Genomic DNA, 25,575 nt, shown 5'->3' with positions numbered 1-25,575 from the left:
ATTTAATTGAAAATAATTTATTTCATTCGAGGAATTTTATTGTTTCTAAAAATAATTGAATACCTGTAAAAAATTTATTTCTCATGAAAATAATTGAATTTTTTGTTTAATTTGATTAAAATTACATTGAAAATAATAGAATACTTAAAAAAATTTAATTGAAATTGAATTGAAAATAGTACAATTCTTATGAAAAAGTTTTATCATAATTTTTGAAGATAATTGAATTCTTTACAGAAATTTTATTAAACTTGCCATGAAAGTAATTGAATTCCCACAAAGAATTTTATTTTTTATGAAAATAACTAAATTCTTTTGAAAATTTTATTAAATTTTTATTGAAAATAATTAAATTCTTTAAAAAAAATTTAATTAAAATTGAATTGAAAATAATTGAATCTCGGCGAAGAATTTTATTGTTTATATGAAAATAATTAAATTATTTCCAAAAAGTTGATTAGAATTTTTGAAAATAATTTAATTGTTTCGGAGAATTCAATATAAATAATTTTTAATTAGTTAAAAATTTAATTTCTTAACTTTGAGTTTGTATTTATTTCTCAATTTATTCAATAAATTGAATTTGATATTTGAAATAAACATTTTTGTATAAATAAAATAAAAAAACAAATACAATAATACATAAACGTAATATACAATTAGTTTTTATTTATTAAAGAAAGAAAATACGATTGACACGGTATAACAATTTTTTTTTATTGATTATAACACTGGAAATATGAAGAATATAATTTTCGATGAAATATGATAATTCATGTTACAAATTTGGATTATGGTAGCTATAGATCTACGAATCGTTTTGATAAAAATTGATAGGACTAGTAATTTAAAATTGCACGCGTTTCCAATGCTTTTTCTCTCATTTCCACATCTTTTTCTCCTTTTGTTCATTTTATACTTCACTAAATGCAATAATTTATAAACAATGTTTGAGAAAAACTTGATAATTACGTTTTATGGTTGTTGTAATTTTTTTCCCCTATATAATAAATATGCGCATTTTGTACAGCAAACAAATTAACAAAATATAGATATTAACGCATTAATAAAGTACCTTTGTTTACAATTTCTAATAAATTTCTTTTAGACTTCATTTTTCGACGATTTCATCATATCCACAAAAATTTGATTGTCTTGATTGACGTTCAATTATTTAAATAAATATCGGTTGTAATAATTTATATATATATATATATGATTGCGAAAAGAAAGGTACATAGCTTAGAAGAAAATTTTTTCTTTTCCATTTCGATATGATTGGATCAATTTATCATTGATCGGATTTGATTTTTTTTCTGATATCTACGACGTCTCGTAATTTTAGAATTAAGATAAGCAAAAGACTTTTGATTGTTTAAATAAATGTTATTTCTAAGAATATTCTCTTTGCGGTAAATTATATAATCAGAGATGAAAAAATTATTTTAATCTATTTTTGAAAATTTACATTAATAAACCATCTTTCGACTTTTGCCTATCTTGACTCTTATTGGCATTATTATTAATTTTTTAAAAATTTACAACATATTTTTGGAATATACGTACTTTTGTTTTGTAAATTCGTTTTAACAACGAATTGAACGAGAATCCTCATTTTTCTTTTATGGAAATTTTCAAGTTTTGTTGAAAACTAGTTTTCTTATTTTTTAAGTTTCTTACGTGTCGATGTCGAGTAACAATTTACAGAGGTCCACTTAAATATACAATATATACTTTAGATTACACATTTCATTATCATTACAAAGTTATCTTAATTTTAAATTTTTACCAATAATATTATTAGTACTATTGGGGGGGATTTGTAAAAATTTAATATACCTTACTAGATTCTTTTTTTTTGAACTCGTAATAATAATAGTATACATCTTGAGGAATGAAAACGAAGATATGTGAATTGAGGATTCAAAGGGATCCCTTTATTTGAAAACGAGCAACGCGCTTAGAAAATTATTTTGTTTTCTTCTTTTTTTTCTTTTAATTAAAGTTTTTCAATTACTTTCATTTACATTCTAATTTTCCCGACTGAAGCAATTTCTAAAAAAACTCACAAAATTTCGTATTCTATTGTCGTTGCTCGCTTTCCATTTTATCGACAGACGTAAAGAACATTGACTCTTTACTTTAGAAAAAGATCTCTTCAGTTTGTATATTTTTTCAACAAAAAAAGGAAAGAAACTTTCGTTCAAAAAAAAAAGATTGTTTCTTTAATTTTCTTTAAACATTTCTTTTTCCTTAAAGTGGAATATTTTAATTCTGTCTTTAATAAATTATTTTAGTATTTTCTTTTCAAAATTCTATTAAATTTGAAGGATTAATTTTACTTGAAAAATAGGTTTCGCTGTAAAAGCAAAAATAAAAATTGAATAAAGGGGAAATTTTCGCTCGCGTAGGAAATAAAGATTAAAAATATACTGAAGAGATCTTTCTTTCAAGTTTAATTATTAAATTCATACGCGTTACCTTAAAAGTATTTTTTCGTTTTTTTTGAGTCTTAGAAGAAAGAGGTTTTAACCTAGTTGAGCATAATTTGATGGCTAGAGCATCCTGCCTGGCTCTTTCGTGGGAAGGTAGGATGCCTCTTAGCTGATTGTTAAACAATTTGGTCCACGCTGCTCGAGCGAACGATAAAAATTATTTCTTTTTTTTTTTATCAATTTTAATCGAAGCCCAATCTTTTTAAGAAGAGACAAATTTCCTCGAATGTCGGCCTCTCCTCGGCGTGCTTGCTCCAGCATTTTGTCATCATATGATACAAATCCCTGGAGCATGATTGAGGCTGCGAAAGTATACGAGGTTGACTCTTCTCCACGGTTCCGCTGTGATACCACTTGCTGCAATTTTCCAAGACTTGCTCTGATGTAAAATCAGAATATGGCATGTCCTTGCAGAGAGTAAGAATCTCCCAGACCGTGATAGCGTAGGACCAAACATCAGCTTGGCAAGTTTGTTTTCCCTAAAATAAAAAGCAGAAAAATAAATATTTAATTTAATATTTCAATTTTTTCTTCTTCAATTTTATTTTTCTTAATAAAAATAAAAGAAGAAAATAAATATTTGGATTCTTCTTTCTTTATTCCATTTTGTTTTTTCAAAAAAATAAATAAATAAATAAAAGAAGAAAATAAACTTCTTTTTTCTTTATTCAATTTTGTTTTCTCCAAAAAAAAAACAAAAGAAGAAAACAAATACTTTTTATTATTTGAACTAGCAAATGATTAGAGCGGAATGCGGTATTCCCTTTTTTATTATTTTGTAAATTAAAAAATTTTATATTTTCAAAACTAAACATCAATTTTTCAATTATTACAGATTTAAAATTTTTAAAATTCACTTATTAAGTAAATAATATTAAATATTCTTGTTTAAAATTATTCAAAAATTTTAATAAAATTTATTGCAATAATTTCATTATTCTCATAAATAATAAAATTCTTTAAAGCAATTCGATTATTTTCACTATACAATTTTAATAAAATTTCTCGAAAAAATACAATTATTTTTAAAAAATATTAATTAAATTCGATTATTTTCAAGAATTTTAATATAAATTCAATTATTTTCAACAATTTTGATGAAATTCTTTTTAAAATATTATTTTCAAAATATTTTAATAAAATTTCTTCAAAAAATTCAATTATTTTCCAAAATTCAGATAAAATTCTTCGAAACAATTCAATTATTTTTATGATTTGTAAAATTCTCCGTAAGAATTCAATTAATTTCATAAATAAGAAAATTCTTCGCAGAAATTAAAATATTTTCATAAATAATAAAATTCTACATAGGAATTTAATTATTTTCATAAATAAAATGTTTCCGAGGAATTCAATTATTCTCAATACAATTTTAATTAAATTTTCCGAAAGAATACAATGATTTTTTAAAATATTATTTAAATTCAATTATTTTCAAGAGTTTTAATAAAAATTCAATTATTTTTTAAGATAATTTTAATAAAATGTCTCTTACAGTTTCAATTATTTTGAAAATTTTCAATTAAAATTATTTAATTTTCTGCTTGTTTTTCAATTAAAATTGTATTGAAAATAAGTGAAATCCTAATATAATTTTATTATTTATATAAAAGTAATTAAATTTTTTTTACGAAGATTTTTTATTATTTATAAATTGACTAAAGAATTTTATTACAATTATTTGGAATTGTTTTTGAAAAATAAAAGTGAGACAAGAGCAGTTTTTTGGAAAACTCACCAACAAAATTGCCTCCCATGCCATCCAGCGAAGAGGTACTTTCGCGTAATATCCATTTACGTAATACTCTTGATCGTACTTGCTACAGTACATGGCGTGGTCAGACACTTTTAATATTAAGTTTTTACTCACGACACAATTTCTGAAAGAAACAATAACAATTTCATTAAATTCGTCAAGAAGGGAAAAAGCACAAATTTTTAATTTCAATACCAAAAAAAATAATCTACTGAAAAAACAGTATCTAAATTAAATTCTAGAATTTTTCCTCACAAGCTTTTTATAAAATTGAATTAAATTCCCCTCTACTTTTGAAATTAAAACAAGCTTTTTTCAAATTTTACAAAATTTCTTTCTGTAGTTAATTTTCCCCTGGTTTGAAAAAAACAATTGTTAAAGATACATATTTTTTTCATTTGAGAAAAAAATAAAAAAAATAATTACATTTTTTTTTTGCCTACTGAAAAAAAGTGCTCCGTCGAAAATGTCATGAAATTGTAGATCTAAAGCAAGTTCATTGGATTTATTATGCTATCCGACTATATGCATAAAGTATAAGACTGGACCGAACTTTGGTTCGCAAACCGTGCAAGATGGAAGTCAAAACTTCCATCCATATTTTATACAGCTTCCCTACCATAAAGTGTCAAGATTAAGGATGCTCAGATCTAGAGTTTCGGCGGAGAAATTCTGCTTTTGCAGTAAAACCGCTTTTGCAAACTTCGTGGCTTAGAGGGAATTCTAAATAATATAGTATATATCTATAGAGGAGAAAGAGAAAGAGCGAGCACAATGGACTTCAAAGACCTGCGAGCTTTATTCTAATCCCCCTTCGAAAAAGAATAACAACACTTTCTTTTTATTATTCTCGAAAAAATAATTATTCTCGAAAAATTAATTTTCTTCTCAAGAAAAAAAAAAATACAATTTTCTTACCTCGCTGCTAAATCGCAGTGGGGAATATTTAAATTTTCCAAGTACTTCATTCCTGAAGCTATTTGAGTCACGAAATTCAATTGACACGCATAACTGTAAAAAAATAGTATTTTTATATTTAATTATATTTTTTATATTTTATTTAATTTTCTTTTTATTTCTTTATTTTATCAATTTATCAATTTGTCACTTTTTCTTTTCTTCATCAGTTTAACAGTTTTATTTTGAATATTTGCTTCTTTCTTTAATTGTTGTTGAATTAGTTTTTAATTTTAAAATAAATTGACTTTAAAAGTTTTTAAATTAAGAATTTTATTTGAAATTAAATTAGGAGTCGAATAAATACCTTAACGGCGCATCGTCACTGGAACTTTCGCGGCTCTTTATAAACGATGGAAGATCTCCAAGTTCTCCATATTCAAAAACAGCTCCGAATGGTTCCTCTTCCACTAGAGCTATTATTCTAGCTACATTAATATCTCGAATGGCTGCCAGAACGTGCATATCCTTCATGAAATCTTTCCTAAAAAAAAAAATTATATTAAAATACTAAAATTCCGAATGAAGGATTTTTTTATGGAAATTTCTGTATTATATGTTAGTGAACAATTTAACTAAATTTTAGTAATTAAAATTAAAATTTCTGTATTGTATATAATTAAATTTTTAATAATTAAAATTAAAATATAGAAATATTATTTAATTAAATTTGAATAATGCAAATTTTGCGAAAATTAAACTATTTAATTAAATAAGAATAATTTTAAAAAAAGTATAACTAAACTATTTAAATAAAAAAATCTCACTTTAAGGAGTCTGTAACGCCTCGCCATAAGGATCTCACTATCACGACTTGTCGATTACGAACTGAATTTAAATCTGGACACTGAACTCCTTTCGCCTCACATAAATGCACCTGTTAATTAGAAAACATATTTATATTTTTTTTTCGAAAAATTTAAGTAATATTGTATTTGCATTGTATAATTAATTCAGATTAATTCTTATTAAATTTTTATTATATTAATATTATTAATTATTATAATTTTATCAAAATTACATTGTAAATAATTTGAATCTTTCAAAAAATTTAATAATTCAAATTTTGTTGAAAATAATTGAATTCTTACAAAGAATTTTATCATAATTTTTGAAAATATTGAAATTACTTAGAGAAGTTTTTATTAAAATTATATAGAAAATAATCGAATCCCCCGCGAAGAATTTTATTCTTTAGGAAAATAATAATTGAATTATTTCCAACAAGTTTATTAAAATTTAAGGAAATAATTGAATTCTATCGAAAATTTTATAAAATAGTATTTAAAATAATTGAATTCCTGCAAAGAATTTTATTATACTTACGAAAATAATTAAATTTTTTCGAGAAATTTTATTAAAATTATATTGAAAATAATTGAATTTTTTCAAAAAAATTTAATGAAAATTGCATTGAAAATAATTGAAATCTTTTAAAGAATTTTATCACAATTTCTCAAATTAATTGAATCCTTTGAAGAATTTTTTTAAACTTATATTAAAAATAATTGAATCCCCACGAAGATTTTGGTTCTTTAGGAAAATAATTGAATCCTATGTCAAGAAGTTTATTAAAAATTTTTGAGAAAATAATTAAATTATTACGAAAATTTTTATAAATTGTATTGAAAATAATTGAATTCCTGCGAAGAATTTAATTAATTGTGAAAATAATTGAATTTTTCAAGAAATTTTATTAAAATTGCTTTGAAAATAATTGAAATCTTATAAAGAATTTTATCGCAATTTTTCAAATTACTCTTTGAAGAATTTTTTTAAATCGATATTAAAAATAATTGAATCCCCGCAAAGATTTTTATTCTTTAGGAAAATAATTGAATTCTTTCCACGAAGTTTATTAAAAATTTTTGAGAAAATAATTAAATTATTACGAAAATTTTTATAAATTGTATTGAAAATAATTGAATTCCTGCGAAGAATTTAATTAATTATAAAAATAATTGAATTTTTCGAGAAATTTTTTTAAAATTGCTTTGAAAATAATTGAAATCTTATAAAGAATGTTATCACAATTTTTCAAATTAATTGAATCCTTTGAAGAATTTTTTTAAACTTATATTAAAAATAATTTAATTAATTAATTATTAAAACATTAATTAAACATTAATTAAACATTAATTAATTAAACAATTAATTAATTAACAATTAATTAATTAATTAATTAATTAACAATTAATTAATTAATTAATTAATTAATTAAACATTAATTAATTAACATTAATTAAATTTAATTCGGAAAATATTCCGATTCTTAAAAACATCCTAGTCACAAAAATTCCTTTAATTTTAATTAAGATTCCGTTAATTTTAATTTGATTTAAGTTTTTAATTTCATTTACTTGGAAAATATTTAAGATTATAAATTCAAAAATTTTTTCTAAAGAAAACAATTAAAATTCAAATATATGTAAATTTTATTTCACAAAAAATTTGTTTCTTTTTTGATTAAATTCAAATTCCTACCAATCCGAAACTGCCTTCGCCCAATTTATCCATAATTCTCAGCCTGTGTCTCGAGACGTGTTGAATATTATAAGAATTATTTGTATTCGATAAATGAATACCGTCTTGAATTTGAAGAGGAGTGAATAAACTCGAAGTCGATCGTTGTTGTCTTCGCTTAATCTGAAAACAATTTTATATTCTATATTCAATAACTAGTTAAGGATAACAAATAACTTATTTATTTTATTCTCTTTTTACTTTGATCTCTATTTATTTTATTCTCTCTTTATTCTCTTATTTTATTCTCTCGTTTATTTTCTTATTATTTTATTTTCTATTGACTTTATTTTCCATTTATTTAATTTTATTTATTCATAGTCTTAAATTTCTCATAGAAGATTGAAATATTTTTCATCAAATTAAAGAGTTTGTTTAATTTAAATATTTTTTCTCTATTTTTTCAATTTTTTTTTTGTAATTTTTTTCTAAATAATGTTTACTTACTGTCAATATATCGGTGGCAGCGTAATATCCCTCATGAACTTTGGGATTTGTTTTTGAATGTCTCTTATTAGAGAATGGAGTCGACGTCAATTCGTCCTGATAATTTCTTTCATTTGTAAAATCTGTGACATCTAAAAATAGAATCAAATTCAAAAAAACAGAAAACAATTGTTATTCAATTTCACTTAAAGATTTTATTCAATGCTAATTAATTGAGAATTGAGAAAACCAATTAATAAGAAACTTGTCTTTTTCTTCTCGCGAGAAAAGAAGAAGAAAAAAGAAATTGACAAATTTAATCATTAGTCGAATTGATTTTCTCTTGAAAAAAAAATTTTTTTTTAAACAGAGAGAAATTTCACTCCCCAATTTTCTCTCTATAATTGAAAATCAATAGAATAAATGCATTCTCACCACTGTACTCGCTTTTACATGCGGAATAATGATCGCCTTTGTGCGATGCTGGTTCATAGGCAAGATTTTCTTCGGAAAAAAGTTTATAGGTCCTTTCATAGGCACTGCAATGTTCGTATTCGCTGTTTTGATCACTACTACGAATAGTGTTGTCGTCACTGAAAAAACCTTTACTCTTTATTGACAATCTTGACTGTGACAAGCCATTGACAACAATTGGATTTGCCATTTTAATATCTTTCATATTAATAGTGATCCCTGGTTTTGGTGAACCACACAATAGTGCCGTGTGCTTTTGAAGAAGGGCAACTTTATTGCGTCCCCTCTGTTTCATCAAGAATACTGTACAGGTCAATAATAAAGCTCCAACTGTCAATGCACCGCTTATAAGTCCAATGTACGTTTGTGAATTGTTGATTGGAAAGGCATCAGGTGTCAAATTTGGTTTCACGTCAGACACTGTCTCATTGAGAAAACCATTTGATTTATCCATCGTCTCATTTGATTCCGATTCATTTTCACAGGCGCGAAAAAATTGCTCCGATGTGTCCGTTGAGCCATTACGTGCAGCTGGAAATTATTATTATTTTGTAAATTAAAAATTATTATACTTTCAAGAATAAAAATCAATTTTTCAATGATTACCGATTTAAAAATTTGAAGTATTCACTTATTAAATATTTTTGTTTATTATTATTCAAAAAATAAAAAATTCTTAAAAGAATACAATTATTTTTTAAAAATATTAATTAAATTCGATTATTTACAAGAATTTTAATATAAATTCAATTATTTTAAACAATTTTGATTAAATTCTTTCCAAACAAACACAATTTTCAAAATCCAGATAAAATTCTTCGAAACAATTCAATTATTTTTATAAATAAGAAAATTCTTCGCAAGAATTAAAATATTTTCATAAATAATAAAATTCTACAAAAGAATTAAATTACTTTCATGAATAAAATTTTTTAGGAGGAATTCAATTATTTTCAATACAATTTTAATTAAATTTCCCGAAAGAATACAATTATTTTAAAAAATATTATTTAAATTCAATTATTTTCTAGAGTTTTAATAAAAATTCAATTATTTTCAAGATAATTTTAATAAAATTTCTCTAAATTTTTTTCTCTAGGTTCAATTATTTAAAAAAAAAACTTAAAAGAAATTCGTCTTAAAATTAAATTATTTTCAAAATTTTCAGTAAAAATTATTTTAAAAAAACTTTATATCTTTTCTAAAATATTGAAATAAATTCTTCAAAACAATTTAATAATTTTAAAGAATTCTAATAAAAATCTTGACACGAATGAAATTATTATTATTTTTGAAAATAATTGAATTCTTGAATAGAATTTTATTAAAACCTTTGTAAATAATTGAATCCCTGGGAAGAAATTTATTATTTCTACAAATAATTGAATTTTTGCAAAATTTAAAAAAATAGTTGAATTTTTTTAAATTTCTATTTAAAGTAATTGAATTCCTATGAAAAATGTACTATTTATTGATATTATTAAATTCCTTCGAAGAATTTTAAAAAAATGTTTAAAAATAATTTAATTTTCCCTGGAATTGAATTAAAATTGTATTTAAAATTATTAATAAAATTCCTCCAAAAAATTCTATTATTTTCAAAAATTCAGATAAAATTTTTCAAATTAATTCATTTATTTTTATTAATTGTAAAATCTTCCTCAGGAATTTAATTATTTTCATAAATAAGAAAATTCTTCGCAAGAATTAAAATATTTTTATAAATAATAAACTTTTTCAAACGAATTCAATTATTTTCATAAATGATAAAATTTTTCGGAGGAGTTCAATTATTTTCAATACAATTTTAATTAAATTTCCCGAAAGAATACAAATATTTAAAAAAATATTATTTAAATTCAATTATTTACAAGAGTTATAATAAAAATTCAATTATTTTTGTACATAATAAAATTCTTCTGAGAAATTCAATTATTTTCAATACAATTTTAATAAAATTTCTAGAAAAAAATTCAATTATATTCAAGACAATTTTAATAAAATTTCTCTAATAAGTTCAATTAGTTTAAAAAAATTATAATAATATGGTTCTAAACAATTCAATTGTTCTCAAAAGTTTTTAAAAATTTTTTTTTGTAAATTTCAATTATTTTCAAAATTTCTAATTAAAATTATTTTAAAAAATTACATTTTCATTTTTTTTTTTATTTTTACTTAAAATTTTAATGAAATTCTTCAAAAAAATATGATTATTAACAAAAACTTTAATAAAATTGTTTTAAAGAATTTAATTTTCTATGAATAATATTAATATAATTTGATAGAAAAATTATTAAATACAAAAATTAATAATAGACACGATTATTTGAAAGACTTGAATCAAATTCTTTATAAAATTCAATTACTTTCAAAATTTTCAGTAAAAATTATTTTAAAAATTCCATTATTTTCAAGAAAATTAAAATCAATTTTTGAACACAATTCAATTAATTTAAAGAATTTTAATAAAAATCTTGCCAAAAATTGAATTACTTACAATACAATTTTAATTACATTTTCTCGAATGAATTCAATTATTGAAAAAATTGTTGATAACATTCTTGAAATTAATTCAAATATTTTCAAATTTTTTTTCATAAATACTTTCCAAGAATTCATTGATTTAATTAATTTAATTATTTCTGAAAATAATTGAATTCTTGAATAGAATTTTATTAAAACTTTTTTAAATAATTGAATCCCTGCGAAAAAATGTATTATTTCTACAAATAATTGAATTTTTGCAAAATTTAAAAAAATAATTGAATTTTTGAGAGGAATTTTATTAACATTGTATTTCAAACAATTGAATTCCTATGAGAAATTTACTATTTATTGATATTATTGAATTCTTTCGAAGAATTTTAAAAAAATGTTTAAAAATAATTTAATTTTTCCTGGAATTCAATTAAAATTGTATTTAAAATAATTGAATTCCAGCGAAAATTTCAGTATTTTTAAAAATAATTGAAATTTTCGAAAATATCGATTGAAATTATATTGAAAATAAGTGAAATCCTATAATAATAATTTTATTATTTATATAAAAATAATTAAATTTTTTTACAAAGATTTTTTATTATTTATAAATTGACTAAAGAATTTTATTACAATTATTGAAAATAATTAAAAATTGAATAATTAAATATAACTTACATGCTGGAATTGCACAGAGTTGAATTCTCCTCGTTTCGAAATTGACTTCACTTATCATTAACCACTTGGATTTCTGTTTCAATTCAAGTTTAATAAATTTGGCAACTCTCGATAGTAACGGAATCGATACACTGATTGAGCTAGTTTTGATTTCTTCTGTCACTTCTATTTTTTCTGGATTGCTTTGATATTGAAGGCCATCAAATGAAAACCAGACGAGAGCCGAGGAAAATACCTAGAAACAGATAAAAAAAAAAAAATTCAATATCAATTCCATTTTTTCCTGTAACTTTCAAAAAAATAAAAAAAATCCTTCTTTAATATACATTTAAAGCAAATTCAATTTATTTCAAATTTTATATCTATTTTTTCTTTTCTCTCCGAAAAATATTTCCCATAAAAAAATAATTTCGAAAGTTTTTTTTTCAATTATAAAAGAGGATTATTTCCAAAATTGTTTTTCTTTTTTTAATTTAAAGATTTACTAAGAGAAAAATGTATGTCTAAGACTTGATATCGCGTAAGGAAGATTGATTTAACGAATTTATCCATAAAAGTCAATAAAGTTTTAAGCTCATCAATCACATTTACGGCGATTTTTCGTATAACTCTTGATTAAAAGTAAGAAAATTAGTCCTAAGTAAATTTGGCTCTTTTCCAATAAAAAAAAGAAAGAAGAAAAAAAGTTCCTCTCAATACCCATCAATCAAGTGAGTTTACTTCGTATTTTTTGATAGGCTCGAAAAGGAAAGATTTAACCGTTGAAGGGCATCAAGAAGTTCCTCGATTTCATCGCGAAACATCAATTCTATTATACCTAATTTTATTTCAATCTGATATTTGCACCGAATTGCTTTTAACATTTTTTCTCTCTCTTCTTTCTTTCTTTGATAAAAAAAATTGATCATTATTTTTTATTTATTTATAGACGAGACAATAATTACTAGTATTTTAATATTATTATTGTTATATTATTATTTTAATTAATATTATTATTCTTATTGTTATTATTATTTTTGTTATTTCATTTTACTTAATTTAAATTAAATCAAAGTCGAATGTTTACAAACAAGCACACTTTCCTCCCCATTTTTTTTTTTTTATTTACGATAAAATTATTCTCGTCACATTTGGATTTTATGCCCATAGCTGTTGGTTTTCTCAATCTAAACATCAATAATTCAAAAATGTATTGCAATAAAAAAGTCTATGGAATAAAAGGAGATGAGATAACACGATTGAGGCCTTGTAAAAAGACATTGTAAACAGTAAACATTTACATGGAGTTTAAAATTTATTGTTTCATTTCAAAGATATTTTCATTTTCAAATCAAATTTTGAATATTTCATTTTGCCTACGGCGTTTTGTGACGAAATTAAATTCGGAAAATCACGATTCTTATATATACGGAAAAATTATACTTGTTTTATTTTTTTCCTGTTACTTTTTCTATTTTGAAAAATTTTTAATTCAAAATTTAATTTTTAGAAAATAAGGAAATAAATTAAAAAATTATTGATTTATTATTTCACTATTTTTGAGTATTTTTATAGTAAATTATGATTTTTGGATAAATGTTGTTACTTAATTTTATTTATTCCTTTTTCTACTGGAAAAATTAGAATTTAAAAATTAGTTTTTTGAAAATAAGGAAATAAGTTTTAAAATTGATTTATTGTTTCAGAATTTTTGAGTATTTTAATATTTATAATCATAATTCTTGGGTCATTAATATTAAGTTACGATTTTTAAACCCGATTTAAGTAATTAATACTGAGTAATAATTTTTGAATAATTAATATTTAATAACAATTTTATCAAAATTTTTGAAGATAATTGAATTCTTTACAGAAATTTTATTAAACTTACATTGAAATTAATTAAATTCTCGCAAAGAATTTTATTATTTATTAAAATAATCAAATTCTTCCAAAAAAAGTTATTAAAATTTGTGAAAATAATTTAATTCTTCGGAAGAATTTTAATAAAATTTTTTTGAAATAATTGAATTGTTTCGAAGAATTTATGTGAATTTTTTTGAAAATTATGGAGTTTTTTTGACAATTTTTATTCAAACTTTTGAAAGTTATTGAAATTTGTAAAGTATTTTTTTCAGATTCTAAGATAATCGTGTTTATTACTGATTTATTGTAATTAATAATTTTATTGTTAAATTTTATTAAAATTATTGATAGAAAATTAAATCCTTTCAACAAATTTTAGAATTTAAAATTTTCAATTATTATTAATTTATTATAATAATTAGTAAATATTAAAATTTTTTTCATGAATTTCTTTAAATTTCTTGAAAGCAATGTAGTTTTTTTTAAATAATTAAATTTTTAATTTAAAATTCAGTAAATAACTGAAATTTAAAAAGAATTTTATCAAAAATTTAAAAATAATTGAACCTGTTCCAAAAATTTTATTAAAATTTTATTGAAAATAATTGAATTTTTCAGAAGAATTATTTATTTTAGGAATTATTTATAAAAATAATTGAATTGTTTGAAAGAATTTTATCAAAATTTAAGTAAATAATTGAATCTCTTCGTGAAATTTTATTAAAATTGTTTTGAAAATAATTGAATTCCTGCAAAGAATTTTACTATTTATTAAATTAATAGAATTCTTGCGAAGAATTTTACTATTTATAACAATAATTGAATTGTTTCGAAGAGTTTATTAAAATTTTAGAAACAAATTAAATTTTTTCGAAATATGCTGAAAACTTTTTTAAAAATTGAATTCTTCCGAGGAATTTAATTAAAATTGGATTGAAAATAATTGAACTTGTTCCAGAAATTTTATTAAAATTGTATTGAAAATAATTGAATTGTTTTGAAGAATTTTATCAAAATTTAAGGAAATAATTGAATCCCTTCGTGAAAATTTATTAAAATTGTTTTGAAAATAATTGAATTCCTGCGAAAAATTTTACTATTTCATAAAAATAATTGAATTTTTCCAAAATTAGTAATAATTTTTAAATTATTAATACTTAATAATAATGTCAAATAAAATATTTCTGCTTTTTAATTTGCAAGAATGTAAATATTCATTTTTCGTTTCTTTAATTATTTCTATCGAAATACACATTTTATTGGGATAAAAAATAACAACAACAAAAATGAGAGAAAGCTTTCTGTCCTCAAATTTAAAAGCATATTTCATGATTAAACGAATAATGGAAGTTAAAGTGAATTTAAATATTTAAAAGTTGAAGAGACAAAGTTTTAAATTTATAAAATTATTGCCATTTAAATTCAACCCAATAATCCAATTTGTAAGTAAAGTAAAAAACAATTCGTTTTCATTTTTTCCCGTCAATTTAAAAAAAACTCGAGAGTAAATTAACAAACATGAAAATTTATAAAAATAAATGAATTAAATAAACAAATAAATAAATTTGAAAAAAATATTTATTTTAGTTTCTATTAAAAAAATCAGTTATAATTTTTTTTATCCTCAATTTTTGTTTGTCCAAAAATCGTCAATTTGATAAATAATTTCTTTTCCAAACTGTGTATTCAATTATCAAAACTAAAAGTACTTTTTTGCTAAATATTGCAAAAAATAAATTAAATGTAGTTTTTCTCTTATGGAATTTCGTTCTAAATTAAAATTTTCGTTGAAATGAAACTTTTCCTGGTGAGAATTTCCATGAATACAAGATTGAAAGTTCATGGAAAGGGAGATTTAAAGTGACGATATAAAGTTTTGTTTATGTTAATAAACTGCAAATTTTTTTTTTTTTTAATTTTCCTCTTTTTATAAACATTCGCTTAGAAAACTGTGGGGAAATGAATTTTCAGTATATTTTTCAGAAACTTGTCTCTTTTTTTTTTTGAAGGACGCTTTAATGTAGTTGCTTGTAATAAAAATAAAAAAAAGCAGATTACAAATTTATAACCAACCTCGACTTCCTTCTTTGGAACATGAGCAACGTGTATCGTACAATTTTCAAATTCCCGGAAGTCGTTAAATTCAAAGATTATCTCGACTTTCTCGAGATTATTCCATCCAACCCAGTTGGTTGAGGACGAGGAGACGAGGATTTCAGGATCCTCACCAATGATCCCGTCTATGAGCTGTCCAAGTCCATCCACCATTAAATCATCCCTCTCACTTCCGTCATAGGATGTGTCTTCGAGATTCCATCCATCAGGGCCAAATGTCTCTCCTTTGGGAATTATGTATCTCACTATTCGTTCTGCAATGAATAAATAATATTTCAGTCTCTTTTTCTATATGAAAATAAATTCCCATAAAAAGAAAAAAAAAAAATTCCTCCACTACGATAATTAATTATTCCCATTTGAAACAATTTTTCCACAGTTACATATATATATATAAACAGCAAAAAAAAAAAGAGAGAAAGAAAGAAAGAAGATGAATTGCTTTCAATATAAACTTTTGATCGAAATTAATTTATGGTTACAGAAAAATATGGGAATTCGATTATTATTAATTTAAAGCAGAGAAAACAAAAAAAAATATTAATGGCGTTAATCAAAGTGTCCGATGATATATATTTTCGAATTTTGTTTCCGCAGATTAAATAGCAAGGCGTACCTTCCCAGACACATCCATAAATCTCCACCCTCATACAAACGGTGCGTGGGTGCTGACTGTAAGGGACGAATCGTACTCTACTCGCCACAAAAGGGAGATCCAACTTCTGTTTCTCCACCAGATATGTATTGCTGTTCCCTCGTAAGATCTAAACATATTTTTTTTTTCTTTATGTGATTAATGTCCTTGATGAAATACAGAAAAATCCCTTACATGTACACAACAAAAAAAAAAGAAGTAGAAAAATAGAAGAAAAAAAAAAATTCTTTCACATCTCTGAACTAATTGCTAATCAAGCGTACGAAAGATCAAAAATCCCCCTTTTTGGGGCAAAAAAAGGAGAGAAAAATGGATTAATAAGCCTTCAAAACTGGCATTTTTCTGTTTACAAAAGCAAAATTGATTATGATAGGAGAAAGGAATTTTTTTATTATGTAATCCAGACGATTAGTTGTCAAATTAATTTCGAAACGTATTTTCTCTCGTTTTTTTTATAGAGGATTTTATAAATTTTTTTTAACAAATAATACTAATACTCTAATAATAATAATAATAATAATAATAATAAAAATAATTGAACAAGTAAAAATATAATTAATAATAATAATTAAACTCTTTATAAAATTCAATTATTTATCAATTATTAAATTAAAATACTTTGAAAATTCGATTTGTTAAAAAGTTTTTAATTGAATTCTCTAACAAATTTAATTATTTTCAGTTGAAATTCACAAAATTTCTATTAATTCGATAATTTTTATTTAATTTATTTAGAAACTATATTTGAATCAGTGACTGATTTTTTACCTTAAAATTAATTATTTTTTACTAATTCAAATTTATAGAGATCAGTATAAATATCTATAAAAATTGAAATAAAAAGCGATTTTTTTAAAAACAAATTAAAATAATAAAACGTTTTTTAATTTGGTGAAAAAATTTCCGGTTTGGCATAAAATTCCTGGCTTATTCCCAGTTTTTCCCGATTAATAGACACACTGACAATGAGAAAATAAAATAAAATATAGAGAAGACAAAGAAATGAAAAATGATTCGAAAAATAAATTCGGCACTCACTTTGTCGCCTTTTAAATTTTTATAATGACGCCAATTTGCACCACGCCAGTATTCTAAGGAAAAGGATTCCGCATATTCCTGTCCTTGGCCATTACCAAAACGTCCCTGCGTTTCTGTCCATGTAATTAAATGATCCTGAGTGAGATCAACTTCCAAATATTCACGAACATCGCCACTAATTTGAGCCTTTGGACACCAAGCACCGCCGTTCTTCTCCTGTCGAATTCTAAAACACACAAAGAAAAAGGAAATTAATATTATTGTTATAACAAAAAAAAAAAAAATTGTTTTCTAATTTTGTTATTTTTTGGAGAAAAAATTATTATTTTAAGTATTTGGTATAAAGTAATTATGAGAATTAGTAATTAGTTACATTAATTACGTATTTTTGGCACATTAGAGAAAAAATTGAGAAAAAAGAAAGAAAAGGGGAAAAAATGTAAAAAAAAGGAAAAAAGCTAAGAAGAGGAAGAAGAAAAATAGAAAAATGAAGAAAAAAAGGAGAAGAAAAGAGAAAAAAAAGAAAAATGAAAAAAGAAATAAATTTAATTTTAATTTAATTTAATTTATTGAAATAAATCCAACAGTCACATAGACCAATTACAGGATTATCAATTATAAGTATTTTGAAAATGACACAAAATAATTAGCAATTAAAGCATCGGATTCTCGTTAATTAAATTGAGAACTAAATAAAATAAATTAAGAGAAAAAGAGAATAAAAGAACAATAAAAGAAGAAAAAAATAAAAACAAAAGGTAAAGGAGAAAAGGAGAAAATAAAACAAAAAAGAGGAAAAATTACAAACGAAAAAAAAAATGAAAAAAAAAATAAAAAACTGAAAAAAATGTAGAAAAATGAAGAAAAAAGAAAAACAAAAAATGGTAAAAGAAAAATAAAGAACGGAGAAAAGAAAAAAAGAATGGAAGATAAAAGAAGAGGAGAAAAATAAAAAACGAAAAAAAGAAGTGAAAGAACTAAAAACAGAAAAAGAAAAAAATTAGGAAAAATAAATAATAAAGAAGGTTGAAAAAAAGATAGAAGAAAAGGAGAAAAATAAAAAAAAGAATATAAAAAAGAAAGTAGAAAAATTGAAAACGAAAGAAAGAAAAAAGAAAAACGAAAAAATAAAAAACGGATAAGGATGAAATGATAAAAGAAAAATTAAAAACCAAGAAAAGAATACAAGAGCAAAGGAAGATAAAAATGAAAACAGAAAAAAATAAAAAAGGAAAAGAAAACAGAAAAGAGGAAAAGTAAAGAAACGAGAAAAGGAACAACAAAAATAAAAGGCGAAGAAAGGAAAAAAATGAAGAAAAGTAAAAATCGAAGAAGAGAAAAAAAATTAGAAAGGAAGATAGAAAAGAGGAAAGAAGAAGAAGAAAAAATAACAAAAAAAGAAAAGGAAGAAAAGAAAATGGAGAAGAAAAATGAAAAACAAAAAATAGAAAAAAGAAGAAAAATTGAAAACGAAGAAAAGAAAAGAAGGATAAAGAAATAAGAATAGAAAAAAGAAGAGTAAAAAATTGAAAAATACTTTTAAAATAATCGTCTTAATTACACTTTTAACCTTAATGAACCCGAATAAAGAAAATAATTATCAAAAAAACAAACAAAAAATTTACCATATTTTCAATTAACTCGTGTCTTGTATTTAATTTCCTTTTTCGGTTTTATAAATCAAGTCTACCGGAAATTAATCTATACACACAGAGAACGTTTATGATGGTTAAAAGTTGAAAGCAGGGGGAAAAAATATTCCAAAATCAAAGTGACTAGTTTAAAAAGACTTTTGAAAAAAAGAAGAGCAAAATAAAAAAATAAAAGAGAGAGAGAGAGAGACACAAAGTAAATAATAGTTTAGAGAGGGATCACTCTGTAGACATAAAAAATTACTTTCAGATTGTTTCACGCAAAGGTTCTTCCAGATCAGTGAACCAATCAAAATTATTCCCCTCCCTCTCAGTTTTAGAAAACAAAATTTCTTTCATAGAAATAAAGAATAGTTTGTATCTGATGTAAAAAAAAAAATTTTTTTTATTTTTTTCTACAGGGTAATAAAAGAAAATTTTACAATTGAAGTTATTAAATTATTTTTTTCCAAGTGAAGGAAATTTAAAAAATTATTTATCAAATAATTTTTGTTAAATTAATTTATCAAATTTATTTATTTGTAAAGGGAATTTTTAATTTATTACTTTATTTTTTATTTAATTAGTAACTTATTAATTTTATATCACTAATATTAACATTATTTCATTAATATTATTTATTTATTTAAATCACATCCGTTTGTTAATTCAATTATTATTATTTGATTTATTTCATTTTATTTGCTGTATATTTATTTACCCATATCTTTATTTAAACATTTATTTATTTATATATTTATTATTATTTATTTACATATTTATTTATAATTTAATATTTCTATTTATCAAATATACTTATTATATTTTTTATATATTTATTTAATATTTATTTATTCTTTATTTCTAAACTTATTTATTTGTAATTTTTTTTACTTTTTTATAGTTTTTATTTTTCATTCATTTATTATTATTATTATTATTATTATTTGTTATTTATATATTTATTCATTTATCGAAAAAGAAGTAAAGTAAGAATAATTACTGAAATTTTTATACACAAAAGAATTTTATAGTCTCGTTTCATGATATAAAAAAGAAGATGCCTTTGAACTGAATTAATAAAGTTCTTCTAATTTTATTCTCCCTTTTTTCCCCTTTTCCTTTATTTTATTTTTTTTTTTTTTGCCAACCCTGTTTAGTTTAATTCACTTCCGCCTGGCGTCAAATAAGGAAATAATGAAAAAACGAGCGTGTGCCCGTGAGTTCGTTGCAGTCTCAAATAATCACTTTGTAACGCGAGAGGCTAAATTAGAGTTAGATTTTTTTTTACCGAACGAATTTCCTTTGAGGAAAACAATAAAAAAAAGAGAGAAAAGTAAAAAAGGAAAAAATTCACAAAGGTTAAAAACAAAAGTAAAATTGCAAAGAGTAATTGCAAGTAAAATCTCATTTCTTGTAATTTTTTTCTTTTTTTTTTGCACACATATAAATCTACTTTGTCTACTTAGTTTGTTTTTTTCTTTCTTTTTTTTTCTTCAGGATTACTATTTGGAAAACTTTATTTAACAATTGGAAAACGAAATGTAGTTAAAATTTTTAATATCTGTAAGTAAATAATAAACTGTAAATAAAAGTTCTGAATTAATTAAAATTTCAACTTAATATCAATTTTTTATTTTATTTATTCAAGACAAGGAAATGAAGTTATTAATTATTAATAAAGGATGAAAAAAATATTTTACTCTCTTCTTTTTGTTAATTATTACTTATTTTATTACTATCATTTATTATTGTTATTATTTCTACTACTTTAGTATTTTTATTACTATTTTTTATTAAATAATTATTTCATATAATTATTATTGTATTTTATTAATAACTATATAATAATAAATGGGTCCAAATGTCAAATCCTTTAAAATATTATTATTATCGTTATTTTTATTTTAATTTACTTTATAATAGTAATAAACTTTTTATTATTATTTTATTATCATTATTTTTGTTAATAATTATTATTTTAATTATTTTCTTTTATAATAATAATAATAATAATAATAAAATTATGGGCAAGTACTTTGCATTATTGTTTTAATTTTTCATTACTATTTTTATTATCATTATTTTTTTATTATTCTCTTTATAATAATAATAAAAAAAATTTATGCAGACTTGCTCTCTAAAATTGAATTAGTGACTGACTTTTTGCTTTTGAATTAGTAAATTTTACTTATAAATTCAAAAGCAAAAAGTCACCACTAATATTTAAATTAAAAAAATTTTTACTAATTTAAATTTAATGAGTGTAAAATAAAGAATAAATTATAAGAAAAATAAAAATAAACCGAGTGTAAAAAAATTATTTGAAAATTTAAATGCTTCGTTAAAATTCGGTTTGGTAGTTATTTGTGCGAGAAAATAGTGAAACTTTTCGCTTTACTAAATTAAATTAAAATCAATTTTCTAACATTATAATTGAAAGGAAAACAATAAGTGAAGAATAAAAGAACTGAAAACTAAAAAGTATTTGTTACTTAAAACTTTTTTTTTTAAATACTTAATTGAAACGGATTGTTTTTTTTAAATATTTAATTAAAATAAAACTAATTAAAAAAAAGTTTCTAGTTAAATTTTCACCCCTTGTCCCTTTTTGAAAACGGTTCATACATTTTCGGATAATTTCCACATAATTCCTGACCTTTGAACCAATGTTGAATATTGGTCCAGTGTATACATATATACACAATATATAATGAGTTTTGTCACTTTGTACCGCACGTGTTCTTAATATCTTGGAAGGAAACTGTTTATATCGCGTGTCATAATATAAAGGAGGCTAGTATATATCCATTATCGTTGAGAATTTACCTTAATAATAAAATGTCATTAAGTAAAAGCATTTTCAACTGACAGGCATATTTTGCTTTAGAGAATTCTCTACTCTCCCACTTTTGACTTTGCTTTTAACGCAGGCTGTTTATAAGTAAAAGAGGATGCCGGGTATAATTTTCATTAAGAGGATGAGAAAAAAAAAAATTATATCCATATATATATACCTCGCATTTTGCGGGCCGACGGACTTCATCTCGTAACTAGAAGAAGCCGTTATTGCATCGTCCGGAATTTTTCCCTCCTCCATGCCAAGAGGATGTAAACACTGCCCTGAAATCAAATTAAAATGTTAAATTTTTTTTATCTAATTATTATATTTCTTTCGTGGAGATCTTCTTCTTTTCGGATTATATATTTGAATTTAACGAAATAGAATTAAACTAGAGAGATTTTCGGTAAAAATTTATTTTCTTAGTTTGTCACTAAGTGAAAAATATTAAGAAAAGAGAATAATTTAAAAAAATTAAAATAATAGTTATAATATTCAAATTAAGTTGTAGAAATAATAATTTACAACAAAAAAATATTTATTTAGAATTTTTCGTCTTTTTGGTAAAATGTCTGACAGAAAATAATATTTACTACTGATTTTCTGAATTGCAGGGAAAATTATTCCATACAATCGTGTCTGACTAAAATTGATCTCTATCACTGAAATGTCACAATTGAGTTGGAAATATTTTGTCTGACCGAAAATAATTTTTACTACTGATTTTTTACAACTTCCGGAAAAATTCCATACAAACATGTCTGACTGAAATTTTTTTTCAAAACACTGATTTATTTTGTGAAAAAAAGAGATATAATTATTTTAAGACTTATTAATTATATTTCATTAAAAAAGATTGAATGATCTTCTATAAAATCGTTTTATTTTGTCAGGGGATTTTAACAAAAGTACAATAAAAATATTTTTAAAAAACTTAAAAAAAGAAAATATTACATTTAATTTTAAATTCTTTCAATTTTTAACAATAATTAAACAAAATATAATTTTATTTAAATTCGTCGAAAAAATTTGAAAGAGACAAAATTTCACATTAAAAGAGAAAAATAAATCAATTTATAAATTTTATTGGCAATTATATTATAGCAAAACAAATTTTAAATAGTAAACATTTGAACTAATTAGAACAAAAGTAATACTAAATTTATAAGAATCAATTTTTAAATAATAAATAAAGTAAATAAAAAATAAAATAAAGAAAACTTCTTTTCTTAGAAAATTAATTTTTAAAAAACTATCAATTCGTTTTTTTACAATTATTCATAAGTAACAATTCCTATATTTTAGAATGTTAAATTAATATTTAATATTACTAATATTTAATATAAATTGAATTTTAAAAAGTTTCAAATTAAAGTTTTAGAAAAGTTGAATTGTAAAAGATTTTAATTAAAAATTCCGAATAAGTTAGTTTTATGAAACATTTTTATTCGTATTTTTTTCAAATTACTTATATTTTAAAATGTATAATATTTAATTGAATAACTTTCAAATTATTCAAAATTCCATTATGAAATTGTCTTATAAACAAGTGAATTTTAGAAATATTTTAGTCAAAAATTTCTAGAAAATAATTCAATGGAAATTTTGAATATAATTTTGAATAAGTTGCAGTAGCAATTCTTAAAAATTATTCGCTTTCAAAGGATTTGAAATTTGAATTTTTTTTCAAACCTTCTAATGGAAAAATAATAATTAAATATTTATTGCAAAAAATCTATTTCAGTTCCAAATGATTTTACAATTAAAGATATTCAAAAAAACGTATTATAAACATATTTTGGAGTTTCAATTATTTTTAGAGTAAACTTAAATATTTTTAGAATTTGGAAAAAAGTTAAAGTTTTGTCTAATAATCAGGGAATTCTTTCGATTTTTCATGGAATAATTTACTTTCAGAGTTATTTGATGATTTATTAAAAATAAAAATAAATTAAAATATAAGAAAAAAATCAAAATTTAAAAACTACCAAAAATTAATAATAAATAGTTTGTCTGGCTCCTAATTGTAAAATTTATTTACAAATTTTATTTATTTTGTCCATATAACTAAAATTGACTTTTACTACTGATTTACTAAAATTGCGTAAGTTTTTTTTTTCATTTTTTTCCCTGGCTTTATCTTGCTTTTACTACTGTTTCTTTGATGTAAAAAAAAATTTTGTTTTTCCATCACTGTCTGACTATTATTGACTTTTACTACTGATATATCAGAGATAAAACGAATAGGAAAAAAAAGAACGTTTTTGTCTGTTATGCTATGCCAGATAAAAACCTGGGTTTTTTGTAAAAATTCGTTCTCCTGGAAATTTCAACTTTTATGTTGAAAAACTTTTATGGAATATTCATGCTTTTAATATTAATCCTCTTGTTGTAAATTTTAATAAGAAAAAAAAAAATTCTCATGCATATGTAGTAAAATTTATATTATTAAAAAAAATACGTATAAGTTATATGAATTCAAATTTAATAATTTCTTGTTAATATAAAATCAAATTCAATTATTTCTTATATAAATATCATTCATTATTTCTCATTTATATAAATTTGAATTAAAATTTTTTTTTTCATTTCTTTCTGTATATTATTTATTTAATAATTTAAAAATTTTACATTTTTGTTTGATTTTTTAAAAATTGAGAACTTACCGAAAACATTTTTTATCGGCTCCTCAGAAGATAGGGCCGACACAATTAAGACTTCTAGAAGTAAGACTACCGTTTCCATGATATGTGATACGATATCCTACAGCGTCGCTGCATGAACTTTGGAAAGTTCATGATAAGTTGGATTGTCTCATCGTATTCTTTTAGCCTGAAAACAGATAAAAAACAAAAGTTTTCTTAGTTTTCATTCTTAATTTACTGAATGTTTAGTACATTTTTTGGAAAAATATTTTTTTTTTAACAAAAATTCCAACTTTTATCAAATTTAATTAAAAGTAAATATAGAATCAATAAGTAATTAAGAAAACAAACGAATAAATAAGTGAGCAATTTAATAATTAAAAAAATGAGTAAATCAATTATTAAACAAATAAATAAATAAATAATAAGACAAATAAATAAGAAAATAAATTCTGGGAAAATTCAAGAATAAATAAATAATTAACAAATGAAATAATTTAACTAAAAACTAAGTAAACAATGAAATAAATAATAATGTAAATAAGAAAATAATGAAAGGAAAAAAAATAAATTAAATAAGAAAATAAATACGCAATTATATAATTAAATAAATTAATAATTAATAAAAGAGTAACAAAATATTTGCAATAAATTTAAGATACTTAAAATAAAGAAAAATATCCCCTTCCCCCCAAAAAAAAGTAACCTACAGAGAAAGGAGTGGGAGATGAATTATGTCGGGGAAAAATAAAGCTCTTGATTCCAGAGGAAAGCAAGAAATATCAGGAAGTTTTTTGCCAGTAACATTTTCTTTCACTCAAAAAGAAAAAAAAAAAAAATGACAATTGATGGGAAGAGTTTCCTCTAGAACGAATTAATCTCCAAGTCTCTTTATTTGAAGCTTTCCAAATGATTACGAATCTTTTATAGCCCAGGGAAGCTTGATCTGAAGCTGACGAGAAGAGAAATTGTGATTTCAGATAAACTACAAACACTCTGTGCATGTATATGTGTCTG

General features: G+C 22.0%; 1 protein-coding gene across 2 annotated transcripts; it reads right to left on the bottom strand.

Moving 5' to 3' along the window:
• Positions 1 to 701: 701 nt before the first annotated feature.
• On the bottom strand, positions 702 to 24,740 carry LOC122508463 (discoidin domain-containing receptor 2-like). Of its 2 annotated transcripts, none has more exons than XM_043621829.1 (14): positions 24,580 to 24,740; positions 22,089 to 22,194; positions 17,441 to 17,666; positions 16,364 to 16,511; positions 15,706 to 16,001; positions 11,788 to 12,022; positions 8,593 to 9,162; positions 8,179 to 8,309; positions 7,693 to 7,854; positions 5,976 to 6,085; positions 5,516 to 5,692; positions 5,170 to 5,262; positions 4,234 to 4,375; positions 702 to 2,974 (listed from the first exon to the last, which is right to left on the bottom strand). In XM_043621829.1, the coding sequence occupies exons 1-14, from the start codon at positions 24,656 to 24,658 to the stop codon at positions 2,678 to 2,680; spliced, it is 2,772 nt and encodes a 923-aa protein (XP_043477764.1). In that variant the 5' UTR covers positions 24,659 to 24,740; the 3' UTR covers positions 702 to 2,677. The 2 variants fall into 2 exon arrangements, with proteins under 2 accessions (XP_043477764.1, XP_043477765.1); XM_043621830.1 differs by having other exon boundaries at positions 8,179 to 8,300.
• Positions 24,741 to 25,575: the final 835 nt, after the last annotated feature.

Source organism: Leptopilina heterotoma, unplaced genomic scaffold (assembly GCF_015476425.1).
Source record: "Leptopilina heterotoma isolate Lh14 unplaced genomic scaffold, ASM1547642v1 Lhet_54, whole genome shotgun sequence".
Lineage (NCBI taxonomy): Eukaryota > Metazoa > Arthropoda > Insecta > Hymenoptera > Figitidae > Leptopilina > Leptopilina heterotoma.
The sequence above is the reverse complement of the archived record's forward strand: the minus strand, read 5'-3'. Positions and strand labels throughout refer to the sequence as shown.

What these genes read in the sequence shown, in the direction of transcription:
- LOC122508463 (XM_043621829.1), bottom strand. Translation starts at nt 24,658, where the DNA reads ATGGAAACGGTAGTCTTACTTCTAGAAGTCTTAATTGTGTCGGCCCTA. An exon ending in GCCGATAAAAAATGTTTTCG is followed by an intron (nt 22,195 to 24,579) that starts GTAAGTTCTCAA and finishes ATTTGATTTCAG; the next exon opens with GGCAGTGTTTACATCCTCTT. An exon ending in CATGGGAGGCAATTTTGTTG is followed by an intron (nt 2,975 to 4,233) that starts GTGAGTTTTCCA and finishes TTTTTATTTTAG; the next exon opens with GGAAAACAAACTTGCCAAGC.